The sequence below is a fragment of the Carcharhinus amblyrhynchos genome, chromosome 35, assembly GCF_965287045.1.
Source record: "Carcharhinus amblyrhynchos chromosome 35, sCarAmb.v2.hapA, whole genome shotgun sequence".
NCBI lineage: Eukaryota > Metazoa > Chordata > Chondrichthyes > Carcharhiniformes > Carcharhinidae > Carcharhinus > Carcharhinus amblyrhynchos.
In genome coordinates, this window is record NC_137358.1 from 1,849,759 (window position 1) to 1,874,025 (window position 24,267).

At 50.6% G+C, this 24,267-nt stretch overlaps 1 protein-coding gene across 1 annotated transcript; it reads left to right on the forward strand.

Annotated features, from left to right (window-relative positions):
• Nucleotides 1-5,701: 5,701 nt before the first annotated feature.
• LOC145361507 (neuropeptide B-like) lies at nt 5,702-6,835 on the forward strand. Its single transcript, XM_080217319.1, has 2 exons — nt 5,702-5,965; nt 6,704-6,835. Exons 1-2 carry the CDS (start codon nt 5,702-5,704, stop codon nt 6,833-6,835), a joined length of 396 nt encoding a protein of 131 aa, XP_080073445.1.
• The last annotated feature ends 17,432 nt before the right edge of the window (nt 6,836-24,267 follow it).

Consider the following 24,267-nt stretch of genomic DNA (forward strand, 5'->3'; position numbering starts at 1 on the left):
GCAGCAGGACATAGATAGGATGCAGGACTGGGCGGAGAAGTGGCAGATGGACTTCAACGCGGATAAATGTGTTGTCGTCCATTTTGGCAGAACCAACGGGATGAACGAGTACACTATTAAGGGCAGAAGTCTGAGTAGTGTTGAGGAGCAGAAGGATCTTGGGGTCCGGGTCCACAGGACTCTTAAATCGGCCTCGCAGGTGGAGGAGGTGGTCAAGAAGGCGTATGGTGTACTGGCCTTCATTAATCGAGGGATTGAGTTTAGGAGTCGGGAGGTAATGCTGGAACTTTATAAGACCCTTGTCAGGCCTCATTTGGAGTATTGTGCGCAGTTCTGGTCGCCTCACTATAGGAAAGATGTAGAAGCTATTGAAAGGGTGCAGAGGAGATTTACAAGGATGTTGCCTGGACTTGGAGGCATGCCTTATGAAGTTAGGTTGAGGGAGCTGGGACTCTTTTCCCTGGAGAGACGAAGGTTGAGAGGCGACCTGATAGAAGTTTACAAAATGTTGAGAGGAATAGATAGGGTGGACTCTCAGAGGCTATTTCCCCGGTTTGAAATGGTCGCTACGAGAGGACACAGATTTAAGGTGCGGGGAGGGAGGTTCAGAAGTGATGTTAGGGGTAAGTTTTTCACTCAGAGGGTGGTGAGTGAATGGAATCGGCTGCCGTCAGTGGTGGTGGAGGCGAACTCGCTGGGGTCTTTTAAAAGACTTCTGGATGAGTATATGGGGTTTAATGAGATTGAGGGTTATAGATAGGTCTGTAGGTTGGTAGGTGATGTGGTCGGCGCAACTTGTGGGCCGAAGGGCCTGTTTGTGCTGTAGTGTTCTATGTTCTATGTTCTATGTTCTAAGAGTGCTGCCCACTGACTCAGGACTGGCACTTTGACAAGGGAATTCAGAATCTTGGGCAGAATTTTACCAGTTTGCCCCGCCCAGCTGGTAAAAACGCACAAGACCAAGAGATCAGAATCATGCCTGATCTCTCAGCCCTCGCAATCTTACAAGAGCCGGATTTCCAGCGCCGTCAGTCTCTCGCCAGAGCTGGACAGGAGGTTGATCGTTTAAATGGTGCTTTACTTCTGCCTAGTGATCCAGTGCTCAGTTGTCCCAGCTTGCTAGCCTTTATGGCCTCGGCAGGAGAGGAGAACACCCACTCCCCATGAACTGGGGGAGGTGGGGAGAGCAGTTGTGTTGGACTCACTTGTGGAAGTCGAGGCCATTCAGGACCCCAGGGAGGCTGAGTGCAAGGTGCCCCTTGGCCTTGGCACCTTGATGCTTTGTGGTCAGTGCTAGGAGGGCCTGTGGGGGGCAGTGTCAGGTGGGGGGGAGGGGCTCACTGCCACTCTGCAGGTGATTGGTGATGGAGGGAGAGGGGATGTATCTGGGGGGGTGGACCTAGTTGTGGCTGCCTGCAGCAGCAGGGGCCTGACAACCCTCTGTCTGTCAGACGCCGGCAGCATCAGAGGTCACATGCACAGTGCTTCCCTGTACTAGCTCGCTGGTGAGTTAAGCCCCACCCACAGTCCCTCTGCCTCTGAAAAGATAGACTGGTCACTTTCAAGCCAGAGTGTAAGATAGGCCTGAAAACCTGCCCAAAAGAACAGATCTGGAGCTCTCCCATTTTCAGTCTAGCTGGACATTTAGAAAAAGTCTTGTAAAATTCGACTCATAGTGTCTGCATTGACACGTTAGGAGGAGCAGTGGTTCTGTATGAACATAAGAAATAGGAGCAGGAGTAGGCCATCTAGGCCTTCAAGCTTGCCCATTCGGAAGCCATTGCAGGTGTATCAGGAGAGATTGCCCAGGGGAAAAAGGATGTGTGATTAAAGCAGTGTGTTTAAGGTGCTCGAGATGGTGGCACAGCGGTTAGCACTGCTGCCTCGTGGTGCCAGGGACCTGGGTTCAATCCCTGGCATGCGTCACTGTGTGGAGTCAGCACAGTGAGAAGTCTCACAAATGCTCGGTTAAAGTCCAACAGGTTTATTTGGCAGCACAAGCTTTCGGTGAAGAAGGAGCCTGAGACTCTGAAAGCTTGTGCTGCCAAATAAACCGGTTGGATTTTAACCTGGCGTCGTGAGACTTCTCACTGTGCCCACCCCAGTCCAACACTGGCATCTCCACATCATGTGGAGCTTGTACATTCTCCAGGTACCTGCGTGGGTTTCCTCTGGGTGCTCCAATTTCCTCCTACATTCCAAAAGACGTGCTGGCTAGGGTGCATTGGCCGTGCTAAATTCTCCCTCAGTGTAACCCGAACAGGCGCTGGAGTGTGGCGACTGGGGGATTTTCACAGTAACTTCATTGTGGTGTTAATGTAAACCTACTTGTGATACTGATAAATAAACTTAACACCCTGAAGTCAAAGTACATGAAAGTGGGCAACTTTATATATATTTAAAGTTTCTTGAATTATATGAAAGAACAGGGATTGCAAACTAGCTCATTTATACACAGTGAGATCCTCATAAACAGGATGAGCTGTTTTTGATGGTGGATAAAGTAAGGACCAGGACATTGGAGAATTCCCTCTGTTTCGAATGGTGCTACTGAGTAATGGGGACCTACCTGAACAGGTAGGCAGGGCCTCGATTGGAACCGGGTGACTGCTGGATTGTAGCTCCTATGTTCTGAGCTCACCTCTGTTGGACTGAGGATGCACAGTCACTGTCACCGACAAGATGCTGATGCCTGTACTAAACAGCGGTGCTAAGTTTAATATAAAGGGGGAACACCATTCATGCAATCTGGGTAAATGTGATTGGCTGCTGTCTCACAGTGCCAGGGACCCGGGTTCGATTCCAACCTCAGGTCACTATCTGTGCAGAGTCTGCATGTTCTCCCTGTGTCTGTGTGGCTTTCCTCTGGGTGCTCTGGTTTCCTCCCACAGTCCAAAGAATGTGTAGGTTAGATGAATTGGCCATGCTAAATTGGCCCTCAGCGTCCCAAAGGTGTGCAGGTTAGATAGACTGGCCACAGGAAATGCATGGGGGCAATGTGGATAGGTCAGGAGAGAGAGCTGGGTGGCATATTCTGTCAGAGTTGATGCAGCCTCGATGGGCTGAATGGCCACTTGTTGCTTTGTGGGGATTGTGTGATTTTATGCAGTGATGTAACATCTTTCACATCCTTGTAACATCCCCAAATGCTTTGCAGCTAATGAGATAAAGGCGCTATATAAAGCATAGATCCTATGGTACAGAGACAGGCCCTTCAGCCCAAACTAGTCCATCCCAACCAAAAGGTCCATCTAACCTAACCCCATTTTCCTGCGTTTGGCCCGTATCCCTCTAAACCTTTCCTATTCATGTATCTGTCCAAATGCCCTTTAAATGTTGTCAATGTCTCTGCCTCAACTACTTCCTTCGGCAGCTCATTCCACACACGTACCACACTGTGTAAAAATGTTGCTCCTCAGGTTCCCATTAATTCCACTCTTAAATCCATGTCCCCAAGTTCTCAATTCCCCAACACTGGGAAAAAGGCTGAGTGCATTCATCCTATCCATGCCTCTCATGACCTTTTACACCTCTATAAAATCACACCTCAGTCCCCTACGCTCCAAAGAAAAAAGTCCTAGCTTGTCCAATCTCTCTCTATAACTTAGTCCCTTGAGTCCTGGCAACATCCTTGTAAATTTCTTCCGCACTCTCTCCAGTTTAATAACATATTTCCTATGACAAGGTGACCAAAGCTGAACACGATACTCGAGGTGCGGCCTCACCAATGTCCTGTACAACTGCAACATAGCTTCCCAACTTCTATATTCAATGCCCCGATTGATGAATGCCAGCATGCCAAAAGCTTTCTTCACTGTGCTATCTACCTCTGACTCCTCCTTTAGAGAACTATGCGCCTGAACTCCAAGGTCCCTCTGTTCCACCATACTCCCGAAGATCCTACCTTTCACTGTGAAAGTCTTACCTTGATTTGACTTTCCAAAATGCAACACCTCACACTTATCTGTATTGAAATCCATTTGCCAGTTCCCCAGCTGATCAAAATCCTGCTGCAGTTTTGGATAACTTTCCTCACTGTCTACAATACCACCTATTTCCTTGTCGCTTCATCAAAAAACTCCAACGGATTAGTAAGGCCTGATCTCCCATGCATGAAGCTGTGCTGACTTCTAATCAAACCCTGTCTTTCCAAATGCCTGCATATTTTATCCCTCAGAATCCTCGAGTAATTTACCTGCCATAAATGTTAGGCTTACCGGTCTATAATTCACTGATTTTCTTTACAGCCCTTCTTAAATGTGGGCACAAGATTTGCTCCCCTCCAGTCTTCAGGTACCTCACCCAAGGCTAACGATGATGCAAGTATTTCAGCCAGGGCTCCTGCAATTTCTCCTCTAGCTTCATGCAGTGTTCTTGGATACACCTGGTCAGGGCCAAGAAATTTATCTATTTCCATACATCTTAACATGTCCATCACCTCCTCTACACATAGAATCCCGACAGTGCAGAAGGAGGTCATTTGGTCCATCGAACTTGCACCAATCACAATCCTACTCAGGTCCTATCCCTGTAATCTCCACATATTTACCCCATTAATCCCTCTAACCTATGCATCCCAGGACTTTAAGGGGCAATTTAGCATAGCTAATCAACCTAACCCATACATCTTTGGCCTGTGGAAGAAAACCGGAGCACCTGATGGAAACCCATGCAGACATGGGGGGAACATGCAAACTCCACACAGTGACCCAAGCTGGGAATTGAACCCAGGTCCCTGGAGCTGTGAGGCAGCAGTGCTAATCACTGTGTTGCCCAAATCAAAGTGGAGAATGTGGGCATCGATCCCACTACTTCTCACATGCAAAGTCAGCACTCTACCATTTGAGCTCAGTCCCTGTGGCTGCATGTAATGCGAACTGTCCTGGTGTATCACCACTAACCTTCCTAAGCCTTGTCTTTCTCCATGGTAAATATTCATTGGGAATCTCACCCATCTCCTGCGGTTCCACATATGTGTGTCCACGTTGGTCCTTGAGAGGTCCTATTCTCTCTCTTGTTATTCTTTTTCCTTTAATATACCTAAAGAATCCCTTTGGATTCACCTTAATCCTGTCAGTCAAAACTCACTCACGTCCCCTTTTCGCCCTCCTAATTTCCTTCTTGAGTGTAGTCATCAGGGACAGTGGAATTCTCCCTGAGTTCCCACATCCTGCAGGAGGAGCATACCCCCAGTCCTCATTGCCATCCCAACTGTGCCAAGACTAAAGAGGAAAATGAAGAGGACGTTACTTGGGATTAGCCGCACTCTGCTGAGACGCCACTCACTGAAACCTCTCGAGCTAAAGCCTCACCATTCAAGCTGTAAATCCTCTAATAACAGCAAGCAATGCTGCCTTGTGAATCCTGTTTCTCTTTGGAGTGTCTTGTAATTTTCCCATGACATTCCTGGCTCATCAGTATCATTGTTTCAGAGACCTTTTGAGATTTCCACCCTTCCCCGCGTCAATAAATTCACATCAACCCGAGTCTTCAAAATATTTTGTGAGTTAAGAAATCAAAGCGCGAATGGTTGCCCCGTCTCCCTCCTTAACCCCCCGCTGAACAGGGAATGCTGCTTATATCCTGCTGCAGATGCTTGAACTCTGAGTACGGCAGCGGAGCAAGCGTCACAGTGAAGAGGGAGATATAAAGAGCCTCTGTCTATCGGAGTGTGAGAGACACCACTTGCCACAGTGACAGTATGGCTCACCCCAGCGCCTCGGTGTTAATTGCGGTGACTGTGGTTTTCTACCTTCTGTGCAGCAGCCCAGCCTGTGGCTGGTACAAGCAGACATCCCGCCCTCGTTATTACTCCGTGGGGAGAGCATCTGGGCTGCTGCAGGGAATCCGGCGTTCCGGGTATGTGCGACGAGGGGGCATCGAGGAGGGTGCCACTCACGACCTGGAAAAGATCCTGGCGGGAGGCTGGAAGCACCCACGGATTGAGGACTGGGACTCTGCGACGGTGAGCTTTCACTCCTTTGTCTTGTCCAGGTTCAAACCTGGTGCAGTAACCCCGACAGACAGCCCTTGTATCAAATGTACAATCTCCTTAATTCAGGTACCGAGACCCCCAGAGACGGGGACGTGCCGGCAGTTTGATGTTGAGAACAGCAGCTGGTGTGCGCTGTAACCGGTTCCCGGGATTAATGAAGGGGGGACGGATCCAGCTCCGTATCAGCGTGGAATGTGTGCTTCACATGGGGTGGCACGGTGGCGCAGTGGTTAACGCTGCTGCCCCACAGCTCCAGGGACCCGGGTTCGATTCCCAGCTTGGGTCACTGTCTGTGTGGAGTCTGCACATTCTCCCCGTGTCTGTGTGGGTTTCCTCCGGGTGCTCCAGTTTCCCCCCACAATCTGAAAGACGTGCTGGTTAGGGTGCATTCTCTCTCAGTTGTACCTGAACAGGCGTTGGAGTGTGGCAACGGGGGAGGATTTTCACAGCAACTTCACTGCGGTGTTAATGTAAGCCTACTTACAGCACAAATAAATAAATTTACTTACTTAAACTTACACTCCTGTGCCTGTACACACCCGCACAAGTGTGAATACCCCATCAGTGACACTTTGCCATCTTCAGGGGAGTGTGGGGGGAAAAGAGGGGGGGGGCACCGGTTGTGAATCAGTTAACCCTCTCAGGTTAATGTTAACTACCAGTTAGCGAGCACCTTTCTGTTTTTAATAAGAGAACGTTCTATTGCAGATGTGTGTGAAGGAGGTCACTCCTCTGTTAAGCAGCTGTACAGCCGTCCCTGAAGACTCACGGATCTTCAACTGTAAGGCCAATGTCCACTTAACCTTTGACATCAATGGCTGTGACTCCGTGGACCAATGAGAAGACAGGGGTCACTGAGTCAGGAGGAGCAGAAAGAACAAGAGGCAAAAAGTGCGACAAAAACAGACCAATAAACCATCGTCAACAAGGATCCCAAAACCAAGTCTGCTTGTCTGCTGTTAATTTTGTAATTTAATCGTGACATCTATTTGTTGATAGGGAATATTGAATTTTCAGTTTATATGAAATTAAATTCAATATAAGACAGTCATTAATAATCCATTGGGGGGAATTCAGGAGAAACTTCTTTACCCAGAAAGTGGGGGAGTATGTGGGACTCGCTCCCACGGGGAGTGGGGAGAATGTGGGACTCGTTCCCACGGGGAGTGGGGGAGAATGTGGGACTCGCTCCCACGGGGAGTGGGGAGAATGTGGGACTCGCTCCCACGGGGAGTGGGGAGAATGTGGGACTCGTTCCCACGGGGAGTGGGGGAGAATGTGGGACTCGCTCCCACGGGGAGTGGGGAGAATGTGGGACTCGCTCCCACGGGGAGTGGGGAGAATGTGGGACTCGCTCCCACGGGGAGTGGGGAGAATGTGGGACTCGCTCCCACGGGGAGTGGGGAGAATGTGGGACTCGGTCCCACGGGGAGTGGGGAGAATGTGGGACTCGGTCCCACGGGGAGTGCTCGAGGTGAATGGAGATGTTTAAGGGGGGAAGCTGGATAAACACATTCTGGAGAAAGGAATAGGCGGATGGAGGGGGGGAGATGATGAAAGGTGGGAAGAGGTTAATTTGGAGTGTAAACACTGCCACAGACTCGGTGGACCAAATGGCCTGTTTCTGTTCCATAAATTCAATGTAATTTAATTATTTAATGAAGAGAAAGGTTAAATGATTCATTTTGATTGGATGAGGAGAGAGTAAGATAAACATCTCAAACGGGGATGCAAGAGCAACGGGGCTGGAAGATGTATCTGCAAAGCCTTGGAAAGTGACAGGACAGATTGAGAGTGTGGTTCATAAAGAGTACAGGATTCTAAATCTTATTAACACTGGCACAGAGTACAAAAGCAATGAGGCTTTGGTAAATCTGGGTGAGTCTCGGTGTGGTGTTGTGTCGAGATCTGGGCACCTCACTTTGGGAAGGTGTTGAAGGAGATAAGCGGAGAGATGGAGAAGCCGAGAGGACAGGTTTGCGACTGGCAAAGGAAGCAAAGGCAGTGAAAGAGGAGAAACCATTCCCTGCGGCAGGGCTGGTTTGGATCTGGATTGCACTGCGGGGGAGTGTGGGTGTAATAAATCCTCGGAGGCGGATGTTCCTTTATTCACAAGATCCAACAACATTATACAAAGCGTTCCCTGTCCGCAGTCTCCATCTGGAGCGCCAGAGGAACTGGCACTCCTGTTTAAATACAGAGCATGGGGTTCCCTGATTGGGCCATCACTTGCAGGATGGGGGGGTTCATATTTAGAAGACGAACCTCAACTGCCTGATCAAAACCACCACTGTGATGAAGGCAGGTTCAATCGAGCTTGGACGACAATGTGAAGCGAAAGAATTTGTGAGGGAGCGGCACAAAGTGAGTTATTCTTCTAGAGAGTCAGCACACACACACACACAATGGGCTGAATGGCCTCTTTCTGTGCTGTAAACATTCAATAATTCTCCGATTGTGTTCCATTTGTGGAAGCTACGAGATTAATCCTTCAAAAAAAGAACCCCCAGAAATTAAAAATGAAAATTCTTCACGTTGTTGATTTCAAAGAACGATTGACGCAGAAGAAGCCCTTCGGCCCATCGAGTCTGCACCTATACATGAGAAACACCTGAACTCCCACCTGACCCCACTTGCCAGCACTTGGCCCAGAGCCCTGAATGTTACGATGGGCCAAGTGCTCATCCAGGAACTTTTTAAAGGATGTGAGGCATCCCACCCCCACCACCCTCCCAGGCAACGCATTCCAGACCCTCACCACCCTCTGGGTAAACTTTCCCTCACATCCCCCCTAAACCTCCTGCCCCTCACCTTGAACCTGCATCCCCCCCCTCGTGACTGACCCATCAACTGAGGGGAACAGCTGCTCCTGACCCACTCTGTCCGAGTCCCTCATAATCTTCACACAATTTCATCCAAGCTGGAGATGGACTTTCCAACATGGGATTGAGATGGGGGAAAATCAATCAGTGTTTGTGCTCTTGATCAAAGAATCCCTACAGTGCAGAGGGAGGCCATTCAGCCCATCAAGTCTGCGCCAATCACAATCCCACCCAGGCCCTGTCCTTATAACCCCTCATATTTAGCCTGCTAATCCCCCCAATACTAAGGGGCAATTTAGGGTGGCCAATCCACCTAACCCGTACATCTTTGCAGTGTGGGAGGAAACTGGAGCACCCGGGGGAAACCCACGCAGACACGGGGAGAATGTGCAAACTCCATACATACAGTGACCCAAGCCGGGAATTGAACCCAGGTCCCTGGTGCTGTGAGGCAGCAGTGCTAACCACTGTGCCACCCTCCAATAACCCATTCTGTTCATAGAATGAGACTGCACAAAAAGAGACCATTCGGCCCATTGTGCCAGTGCCAGCTCTTTGAAAGGACTGGCCAATCATTCCCATCTCCACCCTCTTTTCCGCTAGGCCAACTGATTATTGAATTTGCTTCCCTTCTGGACAGCGTGTTCCAGATCACAACAACTCACCCAAAATTCTCTTCTCATCTCCCGTTGGTCAAGGACAGAGTTGCTCAGGGCTAGGTCACTGCGGGTAGCACGGCGGCACAGTGGGTTAGCGCTGCTGCTTCACAGCTCCAGGGACCTGGCTTCGATTCCCGGCTCGGGTCACTGTCTGTGTGGAGTTTGCATGTTCTCCCCGTGTCTGCGTGGGTTTCCTCCGGGTGCTCCGGTTTCCTCCCACAGTCCAAAGATGTGTGGGTTTGGTGGATTGGCCGTGCTAAATTGCCCCTTAGTGCCCAGAGATGTGTAGGTTAGAGGGATTTGCAGGTAAAATATGTAGGGATATGGGGGTGGGGCCGGGGTGGGATTGTGGTCGGTGCAGACTCGATGGGCCGAAGGGCCTCTTTGTGCACTGTAGGGTTCTATGGTCTGTCTGGGCCCATTGTCTGGGCGGTGAAGAGTTACTCCCCTGCGACAGTCAGTCAGTGACAGGAAGAGTTTAGGGCTCCCCCCCCCCCCACACCCCCGGTGTCTCGTGGTTCCAGAAACTGCAATTTAATCGTACTTTTTAAAAAACGGTGAATTCACTTCCTCGGCCCAGTGACTCTTGACAATAAATTCAGCAACATCGTGACACACAAACTGCAATTATTCCCAGTCTCTGTCTGAGCACCCACCCCCCACCCCCCAACCCCCCCACACTCCCCCCACCGTGTCACAGCAAACCTGAGGTTGTCACTGCAGAGACGGGGAGAGAATCTTCACCCCGACAGGATAGATTCTGACTACGTCCCAACTACTTCGTGTCCCAGCGGGATTCGTGTCCCCGCCTCTGAGACACAAGCTCCGGTTTCGAATCCCACTCCAGGAAGGTGTGTCCACAACGCGGCCAAACAAGCTGAGTGGGTCAACATTGAGGTCCTTCCAAATGCGCCATTGGCTGGCGGCGAGGCCCGAGTAACAGGCCACCAAACCTCAGAGAATCCCTGCAGTGCAGAAGAGGCCATTCGGCCCATCGGCAGTGCACCAGCTCTCTGACAGAGTATCTTACCCAGACTCCCTGTCCCACCCTTCCCCTATAATCCCAGACATTTAGCATGGCCGATCCACCTACCCTGCACATCTTTGGAATGTAGAAGGAAACTGGAGCACCCGGAGGAAACCCAAGTAGACACGGGGAGAACATGCAGACTCCACACAGATGGTACCCGAGCTGAGATGTGAACCTGGGTCCTTGGCGCTGACAGGCAGCGGTGCTAACCCACTGTGCCACTGTGCTGCCCCCATTCTGTAGTAGTTTATTTATTAGTGTCACATGTAGGCTTACATTAACACTGCAATGAAGTTACTGTGAAAATCCCCTAGTCACCACACTCCCGCACTTATTCAGGTCAATGCACCCTAACCCCCATGTCTTTCAGACTATGGGAGGAAATCTCATTGATCTCCAGCGCTTCGCAAAGACTTGCATTTACATAGTGCCTTTCACAACCTCAGAACATTCCAAGCTGCTTTACAGCCAATGAAATGCTTTTCTAAAGTTGGAACACAGCAGCCAATCTGTGCACAGCAAGATCCCACAGGTCTGTTAATGACGATCCGGATCACGTGTTTTAGGGATGTTGATTGTGGGAAATTATTGTCCAGGAGACTGAGATTCGCTCCACCGCTTTGCTTTGACTATAGTGGCCGCGGGATTGGTTAATTTAACCCGTGGGCGACACGGTGGCACAGTGGTTAGCGCTGCTGCCTCACAGCGCCGGGGACCCGGGTTCGATTCCCAGCTCGGGTCACTGTCTGTGCAGAGTCTACACATTCTCCCCGTGTCTGCATGGGTTTCCTGCGGATGCTCCAGTTTCCTCCCACAGTCCAAAAGACATGCGGGTTAGGGTGCATTGACCGCGCTAAGTTCTCCCTGAGCGTAACCCAAACAGGTGCCGGAGTGTGGTGACGAGGGGATTTTCACAGTAACTTCATTGCAGTGTTAACGTAAGCCTACTTGTGACACTGATATATAAACTAAACCCAGTAGGCAGCTAGTTTTGTGACTCAACTGAAAGACTGCACCTCCGGATGTGCAGCACTCCCCCAGTGGTGCAGTGGGGAGGTCCAGCTGGTTTTTTTAGGCTGAGAAACTCGCGCTTTCCTTGGAGTCAGTTTCCCTGCGTGAGACTAAGGCACAGCGGGGGAATCAATCGCTGACTGATCCACACGCTTCCTCGGCAGAGATGGGGCTTCTGCGAGAGATGCTGTTTCTCATTTTCACTCTGTCTGTCTCCTGCTCCCCCGTGTTTGAGAAAGTGTCATCACTCCAGCCCCTGAGAAACCAGCCGTGTCGCGGATTCTAACGAAGAACACCATTCAGCTGTAAAACTGTGACTCAAACCGACAATCAGAATGAAGCAGGAATATTTATTCCGACACAGAGTTATTACATTCACCGCAGAACTGTACAGCTCACACCCTGGAGTTCTTCTGGCAGATCTCCATCCTTGAACCAATCCCCTGAAAACACAAGGTATTGCTCCAAGAAGTTTCCTAAAAGTGACCCTCTTAACCCTTGAACTGCACCTCTGGACATGGTCACTTTGACTCAGGGAGTTAGGCGACACAGTGGGTTAGCACTGCTGCCTCACAGCGCCAGGGACCCGGGTTCAATTCCAGCCTCGGGTCGCTGTCTGAGTGGAGTTTGCACGTTCTCCCCATGTCTGCGTGGGTTTCCTCCAAGTGCTCCGGTTTCCTCCCACAGGATAGTTCCACAGAGGTGAGGATTAGGTGGATTGTCCATGCTAATATCTCCTTACTGTCAGGGTGCCTCGGGAGGGAAATATATACAGAAACGGGGACAGGACCTGGAAGGGATAGTTATCGACTCAGTCTCAACGGGCCAAATGGCCTCCTTTGGCTTTGTAGATTCTATGAGTTTCATTCTCAGCAAAACCGTTGAGCCCATAATCCAAGCGGATATTCAGTTCAGTGCTGAGGGAGTGCCGCACTGTCAGAGGGTCAGTACTGAGGGAGTGCCGCACTGTCAGAGGGTCAGTGCTGAGGGAGTGCCGCACTGTCAGAGGGTCAGTGCTGAGGGAGTGCCGCACTGTCAGAGGGTCAGTGCTGAGGGAGGGCCGCACTGTCAGAGGGTCAGTGCTGAGGGAGTGCCGCACTGTCAGAGGGTCAGTGCTGAGGGAGTGCCGCACTGTCAGAGGGTCAGTACTGAGGGAGTGCCGCACTGTCAGAGGGTCAGTACTGAGGGAGTGCCGCACTGTCAGAGGGTCAGTGCTGAGGGAGTGCCGCACTGTCAGAGGGTCAGTACTGAGGGAGTGTCGCACTGTCAGAGGGTCAGTACTGAGGGAGTGCCGCACTGTCAGAGAGTCAGTACTGAGGGAGCGCCGCACGGTCAGAGGGTCAGTGCTGAGGGAGTGCCGCACTGTCAGAGGGTCAGTGCTGAGGGAGCGCCGCACTGTCAGAGGGTCAGTACTGAGGGATTGCCGCACTGTCAGAGGGTCAGTGCTGAGGGAGTGCCGCACTGTCAGAGGGTCAGTGCTGAGGGAGTGCCGCACTGTCAGAGGGTCAGTGCTGAGGGAGTGCCGCACTGTCAGAGGGTCAGTGCTGAGGGAGCGCCGCACTGTCAGAGGGTCAGTGCTGAGGGAGTGCCGCACTGTCAGAGGGTCAGTGCTGAGGGAGCGCCGCACTGTCAGAGGGTCAGTGCTGAGGGAGCGCCGCACTGTCAGAGGGTCAGTGCTGAGGGAGTGCCGCACTGTCAGAGGGTCAGTGCTGAGGGAGTGCCGCACTGTCAGAGGGTCAGTGCTGAGGGAGCGCCGCACTGTCAGAGGGTCAGTGCTGAGGGAGCGCCGCACTGTCAGAGGGTCAGTGCTGAGGGAGTGCCGCACTGTCAGAGGGTCAGTGCTGAAGGAGCGCCGCACTGTCAGAGGGTCAGTGCTGAGGGAGTGCCGCACTGTCAGAGGGTCAGTACTGAGGGAGTGCCGCACAGTTTTATGTTTAGAGCATTAAACCCGATTCCAACAGCTTGTACGGGTGGGGGTGTGGGGGCGGGGGGTGATGTTGAAGGATAGAATTTGCTGTGTAGTTGTTGTGGAAGAAGGAGGAATTCTGGATAATCTAACCTCCTCTCTCAGCGAGAATAAAAACAGATTAATCTGGCCTTTTATCTAATTTTCTGTCTTTGCATCCTGGTGTGTCTGTCTCGCATGTTCACACTCTGCAGGAATTTGTGAAATGCTTTGGGACAGCATCAGGATGTGCACAGCACTATATAAATGCAGATTACGTCTGTTGTTGCGAAGCAGCTCACACAGTACAACGGAAAACTCGGTTTCCCCATTGCTGCCAAAGTGATTTTGTGGGTCAGGCTCCCCTCCTGTCAGTTTAATTCAGGATGTGATCCAGTGCCACTCCAATGGTTAATGCCATTTTGCAAATATTCTCATTGCAAAGCTGGCGACGTTTAATAACTTTTTTATTTGGATGCCTTCCCCTCATTTCCATGTTAAAGACTCTGCTGTTTATTCAGGCAAGGCGAGAATCTTACCAGAACAACCAAGTGAGAATAAGCTGATTGAGAAAGGCAGCGGGATACAGACAGAGAATTAAAGATATACTAACATATAGTCTGTGTGTGTGAGTGTGAGCATGTGTGAGTGTGGGCGCATGTGAGTGTGTGTGAGTGTGTGTGTGTGTGTGTGTGCATGTGCGAGTGTGAGTGCATGTGAGTGTGTGTGAGTGTGTGTGTGTGCGTGTGTGTGTGCATGTGCGAGTGTGAGTGCATGTGAGTGTGTGTGAGTGTGTGTGTGTGTGTGTCTGTGTGTGTGTGAGTGTTTGAGTGTGTGTGTGAGTGTTTGAGTGTGTGTGTGTGTGAGTGAGGGTGTGCGTGTGTGAGTATGTATGGGTATGTGTGTGTGTGTCTGAGTGTGTGTGAGTGTGAATGTGTGTGTGGGTGTGAGTGTGTGTGAGTGTGTGTGTGTGTGTGTGTGAGTGAGAGTGTGCGTGTGTGAGTGTGTATGGGTATATGTGTGTGTGTGTGTGTCTGAGTGTGTGTGAGTGTGAGTATATGTGTGTGTGCGTATGTGGGTGTGTGGTTGTGTGTGAGTGTGTGTGTGGGTGTGAGTGTGAGTATATGTGTGTGTGCGTATGTGAGTGTGTGTGTGAGTGTGAGTGTGTGTGTGGGTGTGAGTGTGAGTATATGTGTCTGTGTACATATGTGGGTATGTGTGTGTGTGTGGTTGTGTGTGTGGTAGTGTGTGGGTTTGTGTGGGGTGGGAGGGTGTGCTTTGCACAAATAAAACAAACACAATGGGAGGGATGTGAAGGGGGAGGCAGGTGGAATTGGGAATGTTACTGGACTGGAATCCCTAAATAGGGACTAATGCTTAAACCCCACCAAGTTGAATCTAAATTTGATTCATCAATTCTGGAATTACAGGCTAGTTTCAGTAAAAGTGACCATGAAGTCTTTGTTATTTTTTCATTGATCTGCCTTCCTTACCCGCTCTGGCCTACATGTCACTCCAGGCCCATCGCAATGTGATTGACTCTGAAATTACCCAGCAAACCACTCAGGAGGCTAAGGAAATTTGGTGTGTCCGCTACGACTCTCACCAACTTTTACAGACGCACCATAGAAAGCATTCTTTCTGGTTGTATCACAGCTTGGTATGGGCTCCTGCTCTGACCAAGACAGTAAGAAACTACAAAAGATCGTGAATGTAGCCCAATCCATCGGGCAAACCAGACTCCCATCCATTGACTCTGTCTACACTTCCCGCTGCCTTGGCAAAGCAGCCACCCTCAGTGGTAATTTTGGGAATCTCACTGTGCATAAAATGGCTGCTTGATTTGGTTACATCAAAGGAGTTGTTGCATTTCCTTGATCCTAGAATAGAATCATAGAATCCCTGCAGTGTAGAAGGAGGCCATTCAGCCCATCAAAACTGCACCGACTCTCCAATAGAGCATTTTACACAGACCCTTTCCCTCTAACCCCATGTATTCATCCCACTGATCCACCCAACCTGCCAAGCTTTAGACACTAAGGGGCAATTTAACATGGCCAATCCACCTAACCTACACATCTTTGGACACTAAGGGGCAATTTAGCATGGCCAATCCACCTAACCTACACATCTTTGGACACTAGGGGCAATTTAGCATGGCCAATCCACCTAACCTGCACATCTTTGGAGTGTGAAATGAGTGTTGGAGTGTGTAAGTGTTGGGTTTGAGACATGGGATTTGCTTGTCTTTTTATTTCCGTTTTGTGAAGGTGGACAATTTCCTGCTCTCTCTCCAGCTCGTAAACTCTCAACCCCATTCCCATCCAGTCTGTTCCAAACAGAGGACATGGAGGCTTTGGCAAGAGTGCAGAAAAGGTTTACCAGGATGGTGCCTGGTATGGAGGGTATTAACAATGAGGAGAGATTGAATAAACTGGGATTGTTCTCCCTGGGAAGACAGAGGCGGGCGGGTGGGCGGGGGGGGCGACCTGTTGGAAGTTTATATAGTTATGAGGGGTGTGGATAGGGTGAACAGTGGGGAGCCTTCTCCCAAAACAGAAATGACAATGACAAGGGGGCACAAGTTCAGGATAACGGGGGGAAGGGTTGAGTGGAGATGTACAGGGGAAATTTTCTTTTACACAGAGGGTAGTGGGGGGCTGGAATGCACTGCCAATGAGGTGGTTGAGGCAGATACATTAGTGACATTTAAGCCTTATCTGGATAGACACATGAACAGATGGGGAATAGAGGGACACAGGCAGCTGGTTAGATAAAGGGAGGTCTAATTTAGATCGGTAAGTGTGATTGCCACAGGTTTGATGGGCTGAAGGGCCTCTTCCTGTGCTGTACCATTCTGTGGTCTTTGTTCATTGTCAGCGCCCCTGGAGCTCTTCCCACATCAACTCCCAATCTCGACACGGTGGAATGAATTGTTGAACAGCCTCCAGGCAGTTCCTCGAGTCATTTATTTGTCATCAAGCCCGCAGGGAGATGATTAGAAACTTATCAGCTAAGAGCAAGCAAACATTACTGCTGCGCCGTGGGTGGAATGTTCCGATTGAGATGCTGGAAGGTCCCCAGTAAAACTCTCCCTTTACAAAACCTCCTTCTTCTCACTTGCATGTCCGTGGCCTCGAGTATCTCAAACCGCTCAAATTACTTTTTTGACGTGTAGACACTGTGGTACTGTAGGAAACCAAATCTGTGCACAGCACGATCCCACAAGCAGCAATGTTGTCATGACCCGGTGGCACAGTGATTGTGAGGCACTGCTGCCTCACAGCTCCAAGGACCTGTGTTCGATTCCGGCCTTGGGTGACTGTCTGTCTGGAGTTTGCATATTCTCCCTGTGTCTGCATGGGCGCTCCGGTTTCCTCCAACACTCCAAAGATGTATATGTTAGGGTGGATTGGCCATGCTAAATTGCCCCTTAGTGTCCAAAGATGTGTGGTTAGGTGGATTGGTCATGCTAAATTGCCCCTTAGTGTCCAAAGATGTGCAGGTTAGATGGATTGGTTATGCTAAATTGCCCCTTAGTGTCCAAAGGTGTGTGGTTAGGTGGATTGGTCATGCTAAATTGCCCCTTAGTGCCCAAAGATGTGCAGGTTAGATGGATTGGTTATGCTAAATTGCCCCTTAGTGTCCAAAGGTGTGTGGTTAGGTGGATTGGTCATGCTAAATTGCCCCTTAGTGCCCAAAGATGTGCAGGTTAGATGGATTGGTTATGCTAAATTGCCCCTTAGTGTCCAAAGATGTGTGGTTAGATGGATTGGTCATGCTAAATTGCCCCTTAGTGCCCAAAGATGTGCAGGTTAGGTGGATTGGCCATGCTAAATTGCCCCTTAGTGTCCAAAGATGTGTAGGTTAGGTGGATTGGTCATGCTAAATTGCCCCTTAGTGTCCAAAGATGTGTAGGTTAGGTGGATTGGCCATGCTAAATTGCCCCTTAGTGTCCAAAGATGTGTAGGTTAGGTGGATTGGCCATGCTAAATTGCCCCTTAGTGTCCAAAGATGTGTGGTTAGGTGGATTGGCTATGCTAAATTGCCCCTTAGTGTCCAAAGATGTGTAGGTTAGGTGGATTGGCCATGCTAAATTGCCCCTTAGTGCCCAAAGATGTGCAGGTTAGATGGATTGGTTATGCTAAATTGCCCCTTAGTGTCCAAAGATGTGTGGTTAGATGGATTGGTCATGCTAAATTGCCCCTTAGTGCCCAAAGATGTGCAGGTTAGGTGGATTGGCCATGCTAAATTGCCCCTTAGTGTCCAAAGATGTGTAGGTTAGGTGGATTGGCCATGCTAAATTGCCCCTTAGTGCCCAAAGATGTGCAGGTTAGGTGGATTGGCCATGCTAAATTGCCCCTTAGTGTCCAAAGATGTGTAGGTTAGGTTTGTCAACCACTGTTCTCGACTGGACGTGGAAGGACTGCCGAGTTTGGGTCTGATCTGTTGACTGTGGGATCCCTTAGCTCTGTCTATCACTTGCTTGGTAGCTTCACCAGGTTGCTACCTCATTTTTAGGTATGTCTAATGTTGTTCCTGGCTTGCCCTCCTGCACTGTCCACTGAACCATGGTTGAGCCCCTGGCTTGATGGTAATGGTTGAGTGGGGGATATGTTGGACCATGAGGTTGCAGAGTGTGTTGGAGTACAGCCCCGCCTGCTGGTGATGGCCCACACTGCCTCCTTCACGGCCAGTCCTGAGTTGTAGATTGGTTTGAACTCTGTCTCATTTAGCACAACACAACACGATGGAGGTTATTCTCAAAGTGAAGATAGGACCTCAACAGATCTTGGTCAAAGTTCAAAAACATCAAAAGGAAGGGAATATAAAAGGGACAGAAACGTTTCAGGAAAGGATTTTGTGGGATAGTAACTATCAGAATTCCCAATTGCCTCAATCACTGAGTGACCTGGCTTCTGGCTCCCTCCAGTGGAGAGACCATTAATTACAGGCAGTGGAACTGAACCATAATTTACATTTATATAGCACCTCTGCAAAATAAAACATCCCCAAGACACTTCACAGGAGCACTAACAAAAATGTGACATCTGGCCACCTGTTAGGGCAAACGATCAAAGGCTTGGACAGAGGTGGATTTTAAGGAACATCTTAAAAAAGGAGGGGCAAAGAAGTTTAGGGAGGGAGGCCGCTGAAGGCTAGAGATTTGTGGGGCTGGAGGAGATTACAGAGATAGCCAGGTGGGGAGAGAGTGAAAGGATCTGGGAATAAGGATGAGAATTTTAAAATCAGTGCATTACTTGACAGTGTAATATAATGTTAAATTATGATACAGCAAATGAGAGGCCATTCAGCCCCTTAGGTAAATGATTGCTCTTTGAAACACTTCCCAACTGGTCAAGTTCTTGCTCCTTCCCCCAGAGCTGCGCTCATTTTAACCTTTCCTGTATTCCCCAAATCCCCCTTTTTGAACATTCCTGTTGAACCCTCCTTTCAGGCAGCGCCTTCCAGATCACAACAACTCGCTGGGTTAAAAAAAAACTCTGATCTTGTGGAGAAAAGCAGACCTACAGTACACTCGCATAGAAATCAAAGCAGGAATTCAAAACTCTCTTTACCCGGGCAGAGGGAAGAATGTGGGACTCGATCCCACGGGGAGTGGGGAGAATGTGGGACTTGCTCCCACAGGGAGTGGGGAGAATGCGGGACTCGTTCCCACAGGGAGTGGGGGAGAATGTGGGACTCGCCCCCCACGGGGAGTGGGGAGAATGTGGGACTCGCCCCCCATGGGGAGTGGGGAGAATGCGGGACTCGCCCCCCATTGGGAGTGGGGAGAATGTGGGACTTGCTCCCACAGGGAGTGGGGGAGAATGTGGGACTCACCCCCCACGGGGAGCGGGGAGAATGCGGGACTCGCCCCCCATTGGGAGTGGGGAGAATGTGGGACTTGCTCCCACAGGGAGCGGGGACAACGTGGGACTCGCTCCCCCGTGGGCTGGCCATTCGGGTTGGGGAGGGGTGGGGGTTGCGGCTGGTCGGCAGGATCGGGGGGAGGGGTTGGGGAGATTGGGGCTGGCGGGATGGTTTGGAAGGCCAGCAATGGGGGAGGGGGGCAAACAGGCAGTGACACTGGGTCACGGAGCTGGCCAGCGATCGAAGGTCCGCATTTCGGGGCCTCTGCGCATGTGCTGACTGATCGGCTCACGCGTAATGGCGCTCTCAGCGCTCTGCTGCCGGCCTCTCCAGTGGGAATACTCCCCATCCCGGATTTCCAGACTGAATCCCACTGACGCATTCTGCGCTGCACTGAGTGTGGGAGATTCACTCTGGAAATCATACCAAAAAAACCCAATGTGAGTTATTCCCATTTTCCCACGTGTTGGGAACTTCAAGTTTTTCAAGCCTCAGTCTTGGAAGGTGGTGGGGATGGGATCAGTGAGCATTTTTAAGGCAGAGGTGGATTGATTCTTGTTAGGGGAATTGAACATTACCTGGGGTAGATGGGAATGTGGAACTCAACACAAACCAATCAGCCGTGATCTTATTGAACGGTGGAACAGGCTCGAGGGGCCGAATGGCCTACTCCTGCTCCTATTTTCTATGTTTGTATGTTTAACCATACAGGACAAAACTAAAAAAAATTGGAATGTCCCATAAAAATCCAGAATGGGGAAGTATTTGGGAGGATGTATGAGAAACACTAAGACCCACCACAGTAATATTTCCATCTCTGCCCTGCTGCTGAAACACTGATGCCTCACACTGATCCACACACTATTCCAAATTTCCCACCCCCATCCAGGATCCCATCCTGTGGAAGCAACAACATTCATTCAAATCCCCCTGTGTCTTCACTCATGAGTCCCACCCCCCCCCCCCCCCCCCCCCGCGACCCCTGTTCAATCATGGTCCCAGCAACAGCTCAACTGGAAATATTAAACATTCTTATCCTTCTTTTCACATCCATCTATGGCCTTGCCCCTCCCTATCTCTATAGCCTCCTGCAGTCCCTACACCCCTCCCAATCTCTGCCGTCTCCAGCCCCTATTACAGCTCTCTATGTTTTTTCAATAACAGCCTTTCGAGTAACCCTGGTTCCCATCGCTCTAACACTGGGTCCATCTCTCCAGCTGCCGGGGACCCCGAACTCAGGAACTCTCTTTCATGTTGAAAATGACACCATTGAGAGAAAAAGAGGGGGAGCGCGCCAGAGACGGAGGGAGTGGATAGGGGAACGTGGAAGAGCATGAGACGGAGTCGGATGGAGGGAGGCGGAGACAGAGGGAGAGACAGAGTGAGAGAGACACAGAGTGAGAGAGAGACGCACAGAGAGAGACACACACAGACTGAGCCACAGAGACATGCACACACAGACACACGCAAAGAGAGACAGAGTGAGAGACACCGAGAAAGAGTGACACCGAGGGAAAGAGAGAGAGACACAGAGAGAGAGAGACGCAGAGAGGCACAAACACAGACAGAGATGGTGCAGAGGTTGGGGAGAGAATAATCAGGAAGCTGTTTTATCTACCTGAAACATTTTATTGAGAATCACAATTTTACAGATAAATATTTGATATCAACATAGCACAAACACGGGCTGCATTGTGTGGGACACAGCAGCAACAATATATAAAGACACAGGGCTCCATGTTATACACTATTTAATTCTATACACAGAATGCTACACACAATTTGCAATAAGTTAGTGGCTAGTGCAGTGTGCTCTCTGGAAGAGTCTGGGACCGGACAAACGACACCAGACTGGGGATGGTTTATATCTGTTCATATCCCCCCTGGAATCGGGGGCTGGGATGGGATTATGTTGGGAGCAGGTATTGGGAATGTTTACGAGTGTCAGATATTCCGGACAGTGTCACACCAGGCAACAGATCGCACTCCCTCTACCCCACCCCCCACTTCCACAACCTGGCCCAAGTTTGTCCCTCCCATAACCCTGGGATGTCCACAGTGACTGCTGACCAGGGAGAGGGAGGCCTCTTCCCAAGCTGCTGGTGGAACAAGCACACCCCTCGGGAGGTCCCAGCCCCTCGGTAACAGCCAGTGAAGCAGTTCCCGAAATGGGTGGAATGCGGCAGCCAAATTGTGCACAGCAAGATCCCACAGACGGTGATGCGAGAATGACCTAAAAACAGCCTCGCTTTTGCGATGCTGCTCGAGAGATAAAGCCGGGGAGAGAGAGAGAGACCCCCAGCTCTCCTTTGAAAGGGGTTTGGTTGGGGGGGGGGGGGGGGAGAGTGGTCTTGATTTAACCTCTGGTCTGAAGGACGGTGCCTCTGACTGTGCAGCACTGCCTCAGATGGGCAGAGTGGGCTCAGGTTCCTGGGGTGGGTCTGTGTGAAAAATCCTAAACAAAAAAGGGGACAGGACGGGCAGGGGTCAATCTGGACACCCTAAGCGCCATCTTACTGCCCCTTCACGCCACGCTCCCGCTGCGGCGAGGTCGGGCAACGGTCTCGGGATGGGAGAATCGCGTCCTGAACGGTGGGTAAGATCGCAGCCTTGGTGCTCACCTCTCAGTCTTTCTCACGTTCCCTCCCGCGGTTCGCTCGCTTTCTCGCTACACATCTCTATCTCTCCTGCTCTGCATCTCGCACCAAAGTGCTCGACTATGTGTGTGTGTGTGTGTGTGGGGGGGGGGGGGGGGTGGTTTATGTGGGACAGGGGAGTGCGCTGCGGGCAGTGGGTGACAGAGACAACGCCACCTCAGTCAGTGCTAGCCAGGTACTCACCCCCCCTCCTGCTCTTACCAGCCACGTTTGTGCTCTGTGCTACCCACACTCAGCTTGGGTTTTACTTGGGAGAAGAGGAGGAAATGGGGGGACCAGACATGGTCGGTATTTGAAGTCACGTTTTGTAGCGTTATCTTTTACAGATGGAAGTTTCTAGATGCCTTCACTAGGCAGCAGTACCTCAGAAAGCCTGGGCCGAGCCCGTATCCATTGTAACACATAAAAAGGTATTTTATTTTTAAATACAACAGTAAAATACTATATGAAATACAGATTTATACATTTTCGTTTAACATTTGTTAAGGATCATTAGTTTAAGTTGCAATTCCCCCTGTTCTGTACACACGATACTAGGCAATCTGTAGGGTGAGGTCTGATAAAACAGTATTTTGAGACAGACAGCCCTCTCAGTGTTGTTCTGTTATGTTGGGATTAAGTACGAATTCTGCAGGTTGTGCGTGTGGTTTCAATCCATCCCACAAGATCTCCTGACGGCAATGACTATGGAGCCAGCCAATGGTCATTTATTTCTGTAGCACCATTCTCATTGGCTGTTGACTATTTTGGCTAATCTACTCTGTCCCTCCCTGCCTCAGGGAACCCCCTGACTCCTTGCTGGGACACGGGTGCCATGTCTGCCCCTCTGCTACTGGTTCATGAGACCGAAGGAATGCTTGGTTACGAGGGGCAATCGCCACTGGTTGCCTTCTGCTGAACTCTGTACAAAGCTTCCAGCACTTGGGAGGGGGAGGGGGAGGGGAGGGAAAGAGGAGAGAGGGGGTGGGGGGGGGGGGGAGAAGAGGGGGTGGGGGGGGAGAAGAGGGGGTGGGGGGGAGAAGAGGGGGTGGGGGGGGAGAAAAGAGAGTGGGGGGGGAGAACAGAGTGGGGGGGGGGGGAGAGGTGAGGGAGGTAAGGGTGGGTGGCTAAGAGTCTGACTGATGTCAGAAATCACTTCCTCACACAAAGGGAATGGAAATCTGGAACACACTCTCCCTCTCCCCCCTACCCCCCACCCCCCCACCCACCCACACACACACAAAAGCTGCTGGGAATTGGGATGCAATGGATATTTCAAATTTATGATGATAGATTTCAGTTGGGAATTAAGGATTATGGAATCAATTTGGGTAAATGGAGTAAAGGAATGAATTAGGTATTATCCAATTGTGGATAGGCTTGAGGGGCTGAATGGCCTCCTCCTGCTCTATAGGATAGCTCACTGAAGGGGGAGACAGTTTGCCAGCTACACTGTCAAGGTGCCAATGCAATATCCGTGGCGGAGAGTGACGTCTGTGGAATTGTCACAAAAATGACATAATTCCTGGAGGGAATTTCTGTTCCACATTCAGGGACAAACAGAAAATCCCCTCAAGAGGAGAGGCTATTCCCAGAAAAAAGGAGCAATCCCCAATTCCCAATCCAGGCACCTGCCCGCAGTCCCATTGTCATAGTGAGGCAGGATGTGTGGCAGAGTGTGCCGGACCTGTCCCAGGACACCACTGGTCAGCCAAATGACAGGAATTCTGACCATGACTGACCTCACCCACACCTGCACGCCGCCCCCCCCCCCCCCCCATGAAACAGGACGAAGAGCTGGTGGTGGGGGCAGGGAGGGGGGAAACGACACATAAAACTGGAGGCATTGTACCACTGTCCAGACACTGTCATCAGAGAGGCAACCAGTCCCCTCTACACACCCACCACAGAAACACACCAATAGCGTACCACACCCACAGTCCGCAACAGCAGCCTCTCCTCACCCAGCTTTTGTACTCATAGAATCCTGATAGTGTAGAAGGAGGCCATTTGGCCCATCGAGCCTGCAGTGTCAACAATCCCACTCAGGCCCTATCCCCGCAAACCCTATGTATTTACCCTCTTAATCCCCCTGACACTAATGGGCAATTTAGCATGGCCAATCCACCTAACCCGCACATCTTTAGAGTGTGGGAGGAAACCGGAGCACCTGGAGGAAACCCACGCAGACACGGGGAGAACGTGCAAACTCCACACAGACAGTGGCCCAAGCCGAGAATTGAACCCAGGTCCCTGGCGCTGTGAGGGAGCAATGCTAACCACTGTGCCACCCCA